Genomic DNA, 13341 nt, shown 5'->3' on the forward strand with positions numbered 1-13341 from the left:
AGGGTTGGGGAAGAATACAAGTTCTGAGGCTATAGTAACCTTCTGTCCCCCTTGCATAAATGCCACCGATTACCTACCTGAGTTGTCCTCACCAATCCCTTGTTATTAGATCTGTAATCGGATAAGGGAGCCATACTGTTTTGATTTGAAGTTAGAATACAAGTTCTTGGGTTTTCAATGTTCGATCATAAATGAGATTACCTACCTGATTCCAATCCCTCTGATGCAACCTCTATGATCCTAACCTGGATCGAGTATCCAGGCCTGTATGAGATAAACCTTCTTCCCAAATTGTCAGGCCCTTTGCATGGTGTATTTTTCTGTATTAGGCGCATACTTACGCCTTTTTCCTACCTCCCCAGGTGGTCCATCCCGTCTCTTCTTCTGGAATTGCTTGGAGACTTTATCTCCCCTTCTTTCTTCCTCGAGCCGAGACGGATGGTCCTTTGAGCGAAGGTCCCTTCTTCAAGAAGAGAGAACAGGTGGGTCTTTTTCTTCTTTATGTGGTTGGAGTCCTTTAAGATTAAGGTATGTACAGATTGCTCTTTACCTTCGTGGCCTATCCTCATCTCTTCACGTCATTTTTTCTGTGGGTTGACCTAGATCTGTAGTCCCCTCTTCCCCTTTGTGGGTTGTTTCTATGTTATCCTTGATGTTTTTTCTTCAGTCTACTGAACTTTCCCAAACTTGTAGCCGATCCAAGGACCTTCCTTCTCAAGCTTGTTCGCTGTAGCGCAGTCGACTGCCAGGGTAGGAGTAGGACAGACTTCCCCTCGTCGCTTCTCCGCAGAAACATTCCATTCTCCGACAGATAGCTCTTTGTTTTTGTCCTTTTAAGAGCTTCATTATCTTTTCGGTTGTATCAAGTATACTGTCAGGAAGAATAGCCAGTCGCGATTCCTCGCACGAGGATTTCTTCCTCTGGTACTATCCTTAGACTGGCCTCTTCCCAAGGCTTTAGGGAGTCTTGCTTTCCTTTAAGCCATTCTGCTGTTTCCATGTTTTCGCAGGTGAAGATTAGAACCCCTTGTCTCCTGTTGATACCGTAGAATCTTGGAGAGTAGGGACCCTCCTGTTCCTCCCACGATAGCTTCCCAGGATGAAGCTCTGGATCTTCCCATCTGTATCGGTTGTGAGTAGGGTCTCGGGAAAATTGGAGTGCAAGACCCCTACCCTTATATCAGCTACCGCTTGTTTGTAGGAAAGGTTTCTGGGATTGTCCTTTGCGTTCCCCTTGAATTCCTTCGTTCTTTGTTTTCTTCCTCTGGTGGCCTCCGGAGTGGATCCATCAAGTGAGGTCTTTCGGTTTTCTTTCCCTCTTTTTGTTTGTTAAATTTTTTATTTCTTTCTTCTGGAATTGGTTTTAAGGCCAATTTCCCTGGCTTCTTCTTGGGAATACCCTCTTTTTTTTCGGAACCAGACCATGCGTTTCCTGGCGGCTCCATAAACTTAGGCAGTGCTCCACATAACTTAGTCTCTCTGGGAGCTGTTTGCTCCCTCTTCCTTCTGTTTTTGCTCCTTCTTCGGTGATCGCCCTCCAGTATCGCATCTTCTTCATCGGTTTCGACTCTAAACCGAGTCCGAGGCTGGACTAACCGAGGAAGTCCGATTGGGTTTGATCAGATTGCTAGAGGACCATCATCAATCCCTCTGTGTTCGTGAATTTTCATCCACATTGAGACTGGCCTCTTCCCAAGGTGTTTTGTTTGTTTTTCTTTAAATTCTGTACTCCATTGTGTTCGCAGTAGCGGAGATCTAAAGGTCACCCCAAGCATTGTCCCGCTCTACTTGGGGAAGGCTAGTTTAAACTGGAGGTATCCCAGTATCGTCATATTTACGACCAAGCCTCTCCCAATGCAGCCCTCGGCATATGCTGTTCCACCTTGGCTTGGATTAACAAAAGGAAAATTAGAATTAGATAGTTTAAGATAGATTGTATGGGAAGATTACCCGACAGGTGACCGTAGTGGGGAAAAGAAAGTTAAAAATTGGGATAGTTCAACAGAAAGCCCGCCAGATCAGCTCAGCCTGATCGGAAGTATAAAAGAAGACAAGATTTGGATCAGGCAGTTCCCAGGTGCACGCGCACGAAAAGTACAGGCACTCAAGAAGAGAGAAGGTGGCTGTGCGTGTGTCTTCGTGGACGCTCTGGCTTGGCACATCGTGTTGGGGTATGAAGACCCCGCCACTCGCACCCTTGAGTTTCCCTTGCATCAGCTTCAATACAACATTGGGCTGCATGCCCCTCTACCACCGTAATCATCCTAAAACTCCGCAATACATAAAAAAACGAAGTATTAGGCCATGGGGGTCACACAAACTGTACAGTTTGATGCCGTACTTATGGCGTGGCGTTTCCCTTTTATATATTGCCTAAAGTACAACCGTCCCCTCCATAAAACCATTCCCTCGTCAATGCACAACTTTTTTTGAGGATAATAAATTGAGTCCATTTTATTGTTGAAGTAGTTCAATTAGAAACTGTACTTTAGAAGCTCTGTTGTTTGGGTTAGGGTACCTTTCAAAATTAATGCATCGCAAAATAAGCATGAATTTGTCCCTGGCCATGAATTTGGGGAAGCACGTTGAAAACAGCTTACAAGTTTTCCAATAGTCCTTGTATTCGGGGTAATTGTAATATTCCCATGTGCAGCAATAGGCCAATAAAACATTTGAGATCCTCCACGGTAATGTCTTTTCCATTTATGGATTCGTGAGCCTGGGGTTGTAGTAGGTCCACAGAATAACTCCAACGCGTATCTATTCGTAGTAGCCACAATGCCCTCCAAAAAAAATCACATCCACCAGCAACAAGAAAAAATTGATTGGGGTAATCTCATTAGGCAAAGGGACTAAAAACTTTTTCCTCTTTTGTAAACGGTACATCTTTCATACCTATAGTTTGAGGACTCCATTGTGGTGGTCTTACGTCATAGTCTGGGTCTTCGACCTCTGACTCATCAGTCTCGTAATTGTTCATCGTCGAGGTCCGGAGCATAACCAGGGACACCAGGGTCCGTCATAATCAGAATCACTATTAGCCACAAACTGACGTCTATTCTGGATTCCACTAGTTCCAGGAGGCAAATCCATGTCTATTGGTATTATACTAATAACACTAAACACACAACAAAAACGGTAAAATTTGAAGTAGTCTAAAAACTAACCACAAAACGCAAACTGGTACACAAAAACGCGCGGGAAAAGTATATCCCCACGAGCGGCAAAACGGACAACCATACACGACGAGTGCGAGATCACACTGACTGGGTTTCTAAACAATGCGCGCCTGTGCGATTCTACGTCAGCGCGCCTGGCGCGAGCATCTGCAGTAGATCTACCGCAACCGCATTGAACGTGTTAAGATCCTAAGTACTGTATGTGATAAAATGAAAATGAATTTTATTGACGATGCACTTGATTGTGTTAATATAATTTTAAAATACAAAAGTTTGTGGTCAAGTTAAGCAAAGATTTGGATGTTCCTTTTTTAATTAATAATTTTAGAACCATCCAGAATTGTATTGTGAAATAAAAAATTAACAATGAATTCTTGATTCCCCAGCTTATTGTATTCAATTCTTAGGGTTTTGTTTCTCAAAAATATGCTAATGAAAATGAATCAGTTTTTAATTTCACACATCAGTGTTGTGTACTGTGAGACAAGCATCTTTTTCTCTGTTTAATTTTTGAAAACGCCTGACTTTTCTATTTTATACCAAAAATGTCTAACTTTAAAATCAGAACATATTTAAAAGCCTCACAAACTTGAATTTTTATTTTATATACATTAAATTTCTAGTAGTAAAAATACAAAAGTACATTAATTGGTACTTTTGCCCCATGACTAAAGTACTATTTCTCACGAAACTTGCGAGAGGCTTTCTCAGGAATTGTATTTCGGGGTACACCACTTAAGACATCTTAAACTCATTGACACATAATTTAGTACATCAAATGTGGGGGGAAGTATTATTTTGAATCCTGGAATACATTTTGAAACTCCCTGACATCAAATTTCTAACATCCTGTATACATATTAATAAATGTAAATAATACATATAATTTCCAATTTATTTATTTTTCGTGCGAGGCCTTTCAAAACAGTTTTTTTTTATTGTAATAAAAATTATGTCAATATTTATTTGTGGAGTCGCCTGATGAAGAAACCTTCGGTTTTGAAAGGTCTTGCACGAAAAATAAATAGATTGAAAATGATATGTATTGTTTACATTTATTAATATTTATAAGTTTTCCAATTGCTCCAAGAGTCTTCAATCCTGTATACATAGTTCTTATCATTAAAATATGTATATTTTTTGTTTTGTTTAATTTTCTTTTAATCTCACAACTTTTTTTTTTTGTTAAGATGACATTTTTTTGGACACTCTGTAAAATCCAAGCAAGCAAATGAAGAGAATTGTCAGGAATGAAAGAACATTAACGTGCTGTGCAATCTTCTTGCCAACCTTACAAAATAGGCATGATGACTTGTGAATACAATCCTTAGGAATTCCACTTGGAAAGTAGTTGGCACCAATCTTTTTTCCAAATTTACAGGTGGACTGATGCTGAGCGTGCTGGACTCTGCTCTGTTTGAAGAGATGGACCAAGTAACCCAGCCTGATGTTGTTTCCAACGAGACCACTTCTAATTTACTGTCATCAGGTGACACCCCCCACTCTAGTATATGTGTCCCAGTAGTGAACTAAAACTTACTAATGATCGATTGCCTTTTCTTTTGTTCTGATGCTTGTGTTTGTGTGACATTGTTGTGAGTCCACTAGTGGACTTTTTTGATCTTCTAGATACAAAGATAGCTATGCTTTGGTAAACTTCAATTGAAAAGGCTTAGTTCATCACTTGAAATTTCCATCTTACATTAAAACGTTTTGATTTTAACTGAATCGGATACATTCGTTCTATTGGTATTCACCCATTGCAAATGATCAAAGCTTTTTGACACTTCTCATCTTGTTAATTAATGTAATAGCTCAATAACACTTCCAATACATAAAAAATAGCCATTTATATGGTTGATTCATATGGCTCGTGTTGGCTGGTTTTCTTTTGTAGTTCTGTTCGTTTTTTAATTTTTGTATGTTTTGTATAATCATGATTCACTCTGCTTAGCACTTACTTTGATTGTTATCTTAAGGACTTTTAAAATTGTATTTATTTTTCTTGAAATCAGAAGTGAGTGTTTATGAGAAAGTAATAAAGATGAGCTAGTTTGTTCACAAAAATTTGCAACTTATTAATTATTAATAGTTAATTCCTCATGGTGGCCAAATTTATTTTATGTTGGATATTGCATATACCAAATCAAATTGATCCGCTTTGGATTTAGGATTTAGTAATAAATGTAAATTTATTGGGTTGATTTTAAGATTGATGAATTGTGATATGAACACCAATTCATTATATTCCATTAAGCTACAAAATTATATTCGTTATTGATTTTAGACTTTTAGTTACATCTTGAACACTAATGAACGTTTGCATATTTTGGAGTTTTCATGCTGAAATTAAACATTTATTCCTATTCTTGTGCAGTATAAAGTTTAAATTGTGCAATGTCTAAGCCCAAGATTTCTGTTTTTACTGCACTGCATTGTTTTTAGTTGCTGTTTGTTCCATCGTTTTAGTTTGTTTAAATAAACTGATTTTTATGGTCAGAGCCACTTATAGTGTCCATTGCTATAATATTTAACTTTTAAAATTATTAAAAAGTAAATGTATTGTAAATTTAATTTAATGTTTTTAACAATTTGATTTTATACATATTTATCATCTAATAATGCAACTGCACATTTAAATGAAAGTAGTTTATTAACAATAGAAGCAAAGAAATTAATGGTTTTGTTTTAGTTAACCCGTTTGATATGTTGTAGTTTTAGCTTATTAAAAATCAGTTTACTTGTAGTTTAAATGTAACAAAATAAAATTATTAACAAGCTCTCAAAGGAACATCCCAAAGGTCATCTTATTTAGATTTTTGTGTTGAAAGTTGATTTGAAATTTTATTTAAGACGCAGCGTTATGCTAAGTTGAACATTTCATATGTTTGTTTTGCTGATTTGTGTTGATTTTGTTTAACCCATCCTGCCCAAACACTAATTGCTATGTTTCCATTGTGAGTAATGTTAAGTCAGCTTTTAATTAAGAATTCAAAAAGGATTGAAAGATTTGAATTCAGTAAAGCCAATCTATTTTGGGGTCATATTTCCAAAATATCGAGATCAAGTCCAAAATAAGTATTTAAATAATAAAATGTGCAACCAGGACTGTGAATTGATTTCTCTGTCGGGTTGAGTATATCAAAATGGCGGTTGAATGTAATTTTGTCAGTTAGAGACTTTTTGACATTCCTTTTAAAATGTTCTATTGGCTATTGGCTATGTAGAAAAATAATTCAATTTCAACTTAGCTATCAGTAACTTAATTTATAAAAAGCATGATTTTATCATTTCTAAATCACTTTTTGGGCAGGTTGGAAGTGTTTTGCTTTGTTTGTTTTTTTGCTAAATGTGTTGTTTTTGGTCAGACACGATGAGTTGTTTGAGCGATACGACCACGGCAGATGACTGGGACTCCGCTAATTTAGCCCTGGGCGATCCCGAGATGTTTGGCATCTCCGCTATCAGCGCACTAAACAAAAGTAAAGCTTATCATCACTGGTGGAGGGCTTGCTTGTCTCGCTTTTAGTTACTATACTCGTCCTAACTGTCTTAGTTGTGTAAACCATAGTTCTATTCACTGTAACTTCAACGTAATTGTGTCGTGAACTCTGTACTAGTTACAGTTGTTCAGAGTGGAATTAATTTGAATTCAAGGTCACTGTGTTTTTTGACAGAGCAAAGTGAGGGCTTTGTGTTTCAACAAGTTTGTCATTCCGTATGTCCAAACGTGTTGCCACAATTTTGTGAATGTCTTGAATGTTCTTGTCTACGAATGGCGTGAATGTCTTGGAAATGAATAACCAATGTGTTTATGGACAGGTGGTTTGTCTCTCTGGAGTATGATCATACCCATCATATTTTGTGTATGTTTTATATTGTGTTCATAACATTTGTGGTGTAGGCAATGATAGCTACCGATTATGCATTTTAAAAGGAATAAGTAAGTAATACGTGCAGGAAGATTACAAATTTGAAATGGTACACTTTTTACGTTTATATTGCTTGCTAAAGTTTTAAAGTTAACATGATGTTTTGTTAAATTATTGTTATTTTTTAGCCTTTAAAAAAATTTTCTTTAGTTAAGTTTATGTACATGATTTACTATTTGATTTGGTTTTGTTTAGATGGTGTATTAGGTATTTGTCATTTGGTTTTAGTTTTATTTGTATACATTTTACATTGAAAAGCTGTATTTTAAGTTCAGACACAGAAACTTTTAAAACACTCTCATGTTCAGCAATTGTGATAAAAAATCCAAAACAATTCATAGGTGATGTTAAAACACGTATTATATACAAATGTTGCTAGCCATCTTATTTTAAAGACTTATACACAAAAGTATAATTTGTTTGTAAGTATTTGTATTTTTTCATAATTGAGCATGGTAATGTTGATAAAATCTAGATTCTGTTACTGAAAAACAAGAAATAACATATACTCTTCTGAACAGAAATTGGGATTAACTTAATCTTGAATCTTTTAGGACGAAAACATACTATAATCATGAATTTTTAAGGAAGATAAACTACTTTAATCTTGAATTTTTAAGGAAGAAAACGTTCTGGAAAACATTCTGCAGAGAAGTGGGATATCTACAACATTTATTAAAAAAATATTTAGAACAGATGTCAGATCTTATAAAATAAAAAAAATAAAAAATTAAAGGATATTTAATCAAGTTGTTTCTGTGCTCTTCGTAGGAGTTTTTGTAAATATGTAAATAATATGTTAATTTAAATCAAGTTACATATTATTTAATTAACATATTACTTGCATTGAAATGGTAATATTCTTTATGTCTTGTGCAGAGAAAATGGTTTGCATGATACTATTAGTTTAAGTAATAATTTTGAATTTGAATCCTGTTGTATTTATATCAACCCATTCATGATGGGCATGGGCTCTTGTACAGTTTACATTGCAAAGGCTAAACATGGGCTGTGCCTGTGTTGCTAACACAACCACATTGTGGTTGAATTCTTTTCTAATAGATCGCAGGAGCATTCAAAGTTGCTTGCGTATTTTGTTTTTTATTCTCTATTCAATGTTTTTATTTTACTTTTCGTGTTTTTAACACGTGAGAGTTTGCATCCGAAGCAGTTTCCTGCAATTTTCGAAATTGCAATATTATTATGATTAGCAATATCAGCAGCTTGGTAATCTAATCTCATATGTTTTTGACAAAACTTTGACATTTGTGAAGTGGTGAAATGTTAGCTTTTTATTCACTTTGTTTTCAAAATAATGAAAATTTTGTTGTGTGAACAAAGTGAAAGTGATTTAGAAGACACACTGATCCTGAAGTGTCTCAAAGTACGAATGACAACAACAGTGATATCAAAAGTGACCATAACCCACTTGCTAAATCAAGTGACTTGTGGAATATCCACTGGAACTCTTTTTTTTTTGTTCATACTCAAAATAATTACTGAATGTTATAATAAAGTCTAAGTATATGTATTTTTTAAAGGAAAATGTTGTCCTTATTTAACAAAAAGAATTAAATATGTTGAGTGTTATAAAATGTTATACACAAGGTTATTTGGAAAGTTCACCTGTTATTTACTTTAAATCTTAGAAAATATTCATTCTGTGGGGTTCAACTAACACAGTGAATGAATTAATTTCTCAACAAAACCATATATTAATGTTCACTTACCTTGCTTGGATCGAACTTGAGTTTACTTATTTAAAACTGGATCCCTATATGGATTTATTATTACATTTTTATATAAACATGTCATGTATTTATTGGCCTTTGACTTACATATCCAAAACTGGATTAAATTGACTAGGGCTATCAATATGAATAAATAAATATTCCTACAATTATATTTGTCATTATTCCAATTATTATATAAGGCATTTTAATTGTGATAGGTGTGCACGTTTGTATTTATCCTTGTGACTGTGCATGTGGTTTAATTAATTATTTATATTGACTGGTTTTAAATTTCACTTTAATTTATGTGTGGTAGTTATGGCTGCTTTGTTTTTATGAGACTAAATATTTTTTTTAATACTGTCAGTTTTGTGACGCATGAGAATATGTATACTTTATTATGGTTATATTTGTTTGTTTCATTACTAAATAATTTTTGTGTGTAAATTTGTGATAAGTTAATTAATTATTGTTATAAACACTAATTTTGTTTATTGAAGGGCATTATAATTAATCACTTCCTGTTATGTTAAGAGCAGAACAAACTTTTCTCCATTATAATCACAATTTATATTGTTATGCTATGAAAAAGGCTATAAATATTAAATAATTTACTTTTTATAATTTGTTTTTAAGTCAAGAAGGGTAATTTACCCGAACACCATACTTATTCTAATATATTAGTTAAGCGTAATTGGTAGCAGTCAAGCGTAATTTGTAGCATTAGGTGGAATAACTATCTCCTATTTTTTAATGTATAAATTACACATCAAATACCATTAAAATTTTGAAATTTTCACATCATAAAACACACACACCCCCATCATAGTGCCCATGGAGAGCCCAATTTCAGTCAAAAAAATGTGGAATTGAAACTCTTAGTTTTACATCTGTAGATTAAAGATGGCTCTCTGCAGCAAAACCAATATATTGTGTAAACAATTTTGTGACGGAATATGAATCGGAAAACGTAGACATTATTCTGATAACAACCAGCAAAAGTCAAAGCAACTGTTAAATGCAAGGTTGATATGCATGCCAACCAAACATGCCATGTTTCACTCTTGTAAAAGTCCACACAACTAATTTCCTATCACACAGTACAAAGGAAGTACATGTTTCCAACTCTCGCATTCTTTTTATATGCTTTAAGCTTTCCCTAGAATAATTTTTAAGTCTTTGATGAAATGTGTTGGATTGATAACTTTTTGGATTTTCAGAAAAAGTGACATAATGAATTGACTGGTCACATATTCAACCCTTGAACTGTGAACTTGAATCGTCTTTTTTTAGACCATTAAGACCTTTTTATTTAAATGCATCTAACCGTACCTAAAAATGTTATAACATTTTTTCCTAAAAAGCTAAGAAGTCGATCTTCTATATAAAAAAATTACGTTCTATGCTTGATATCTGTATGTTTATTGATTACTAAATTTAGGTAAATGTTTATTAATTTTTTGCAGTTTTATACAAATTTGTTGTTATCTTAGTTATGTCAATTTTTAGATTTTTACTGCAGTAAGTTTTATTTAACGAAATTAACTATACAAACTGTACATGTTTTATTCAGTAGTAGATTTAGAACTGCTATTTAAAAAAATGTTTATTAAGACCTAGGAGTTTTCTGTAGGTATATTGGTTATTAAAAGTATTTGATTAAAACATAACATTACAAATAAATATAAAAAATATAGTACATATTGTTTTCACCAAGCAATCGGCAGTCTGCCTCTAAAAAAGTTTATTTATATATATTATATATATATGTTTGTATGTAGTAGTTTTATATATATATATATATATAATATATAATAAAACACAACCTGTTCATATAGTGTATAATATTTTTTTACAAATTTTGATAAATAAGCTTATAAAATGGGTCAAAAGAGCTTGCCATTTCAGGAAATTTCAACTGCCAGTTCCAAGGTTAACAATTGTAGGCATATTCTGCTATTAAATTTAGATCCAAATATAATCTAGATCATATAAAACGTATTCTAATTTCTTTATTACCATAGTAAATTCCCTCTGACCTCGATTACCATAGTACTGAGATCGTATGCAGTACAGATGTGGATGCTGACAAATAAATGTTGTTTGTAGACTCAGCCCATGCCTTGTTTGTGCGTGCAACGTACCTGGTTTGCCACAGGCTCATTTCGTCCTGGAAGACAGATCTCAATGTGTCTCTGGCCGCTTTAGAGCTGCTGGCTGGACTAGCCCGCACCAACATCCGTGAAACAGGTACTTAACCTACTTAACATCTAAAACCTACAAGAATCAAGTTCAGTCAGCTGTTTCAGTTTATTGGTTTGGCCATTTGAGATAGTTTGGTTATCAATTTACTGTTCACAGTTTGTAAAATTTACTTACACTTATTGTAACTTGTGCTTACATAACGTTATTGTTTATAGTTTAAAGTGATGCAATTTATAATGCTAAATTCATAGTCTTTTAACTTTACTGGATAAAAAAAAGTAGTACAAATTTTTTGATTACTATATTTAGAGCAGGAAATGTAGGCAATTTTGTAATTAGGTAAAAATAAAATGAGTTGAAAATAAAAATATGAAATTTGTACAGTATGTATATTATGTGGAATAGTTTCAGGAATCAATCAATCAATCAAAAATATCTTTATTACGTTATCATCAAGATAAGTATAGTGTCATACAATATTACTGAGGAGCAAGTACAATTCTGAGTAATTTTTCAAAAGTCCGGTTGAGTTTGCCAGCTCATGAATTCTTCAATGCTGTATAAGGGTCGATTGAGAAGCCAGGTCTTCAAGTGACGAGCGAATTGTTGTTGATCCACTTTTTTCAGCATCTCTGGCAAACAGTTCCACATTTTGGCGCCGATGTAACTTGGCTTATGTTTAGTGCTGCGGAGTCGGTGCACAGGAAGGCAGTAGTCAGTGGCCCGTCTGGTGTTGTAGTGATGGAATTGCTCACCCCTTTCTGCTATGCCTGGAGTCTTGATGTGGACATACGTTACTGTTTCCAGGATGTACAGGCCTATGACTGTTAAGATTTTGAGGTGCTTGAAAGCATCCCTGCAAGACTCTCGTGGTTGGAGATTACCCAGTATTCTTATGGCTTTTTCTTGTTTCAAAAGTATGCGTTGCAGGTTGCCAGAAGTTGTCCCTCCCCAAGCTGCTATCCCATAGCGGATATAGGATTCAAACAGGGAGAAGTATGCAATCCTCGTGGTCATGGTGTTTCCTATATTTTTTATTCGTCGTATTACATACAGTCTGGTGCTTAGCTTTTTGCAGAGGTTGTTGATGTGTGGTGTCCAAGAAAGGTCTTGGTCAACTGTTACCCCAAGGTACTTGGTAAAGGTGGTGTCATCGGTCTCTGGTAGCCTTGGAGTTTTTTTTCTACACCTCCCTAGAATGAGCTGTTTTGTCTTCTTCTCATTCACAACTAGGTCATTGTTATGACAATATTGGATAGCCATATTCACTGCTGTGTATGCATCTATTTCTAGTTGACCAGGAGTTCTTCTGCCGAGGAAGAGCACTGAGTCATCAGCATACATGATGCAGTTGCTGTATTCCTGTATATACTTAGGGAAGTCATTTGTGAAGAGAATGAACATAATGGGTCCCAACACAGAGCCCTGGGGTACACCTCTTGTGATTTTTTTTTGTGCTTGACCTGACCTTTTCCGTTTCTCTATTACTGTTGTATCTTATCTCAACCATTTGTGTTCGTTCCGTTAAGTAGCTGGTAAACCATGCTTTTGAGGTTCCACGAATTCCAAGTGTCATTAACTTTTTCAGAAGGTGTTCATGGTCAAGACTATCAAAGGCTTTACTATAGTCTAGAAAAATGGCAGTTGATGTGTTCCCCTCTTCATGCTGATCTAGTAGGAACTCTACAAGATTAATCAGTGCTGTGGTTGTAGATTTACCAGGTAGGAAGCCGTGCTGATATTCTGTTAAGAGATTGTTGTTTGAAAGATGTTCGAGAAGTCTAATCAGCACTAATTTTTCTATTACTTTGGATATGGTTGGGATTAGTGAAATAGGCCTGTAGTTGCCTGCTTTTGTGGCATCACCTTGTTTGAACTTGGGGTACACTTTTGAAAGTTTCAGGGCAGACGGGAAAACTCCTGATAAAAAAGATAGATTAGTAATGTGCACCAGTGGTTCTATAAGTTCGTCTTGGCACTTTTTCAGGACTATGGTAGATAAGTCATCGTATCCTGCTGATGGCTTTGACTTCAATCCACTAATAATTTTGGCAGCTTCTTCTGAATTAGTTGGCTTCAGTGTCAGGTTGGGGATGTAACTATTTTCGGTCGGAGTAAATGGTTGTTTATTGTTCAGCCCATTGTTTATGATGGTTTCTTCAGCCATGTTGACAAAAAAGTTGTTGAGATAGTCTGCCATCCGCACTGGGCTGGACGTAACCTGGCCACCTACCTCGAGTTGGGTGAGGGCATTTTTGTTTTCTTTTGGCTGCCTTTCTAAGTTTATGACAT

General features: G+C 35.1%; 1 protein-coding gene across 13 annotated transcripts in view; it reads left to right on the forward strand.

Annotated features, from left to right (window-relative positions):
* LOC124367694 (ral GTPase-activating protein subunit beta) overlaps positions 1 to 13341 on the forward strand; it is a 101226-nt gene that overhangs the window by 59335 nt on the left and 28550 nt on the right. For 11 of the 13 annotated variants that reach the window (XM_046824729.1, XM_046824730.1, XM_046824731.1 and 8 more), the window contains 3 exons: positions 4561 to 4668; positions 6548 to 6661; positions 10954 to 11094. In XM_046824729.1, coding sequence (XP_046680685.1) covers positions 4561 to 4668; positions 6548 to 6661; positions 10954 to 11094 — 363 coding nt within the window. The remainder of the gene's footprint in view (positions 1 to 4560; positions 4669 to 6547; positions 6662 to 10953; positions 11095 to 13341) is intronic. The other 2 variants (XM_046824736.1, XM_046824737.1) reach the window with 1 other exon arrangement.

Source organism: Homalodisca vitripennis, chromosome 8, assembly GCF_021130785.1.
Source record: "Homalodisca vitripennis isolate AUS2020 chromosome 8, UT_GWSS_2.1, whole genome shotgun sequence".
Lineage (NCBI taxonomy): Eukaryota > Metazoa > Arthropoda > Insecta > Hemiptera > Cicadellidae > Homalodisca > Homalodisca vitripennis.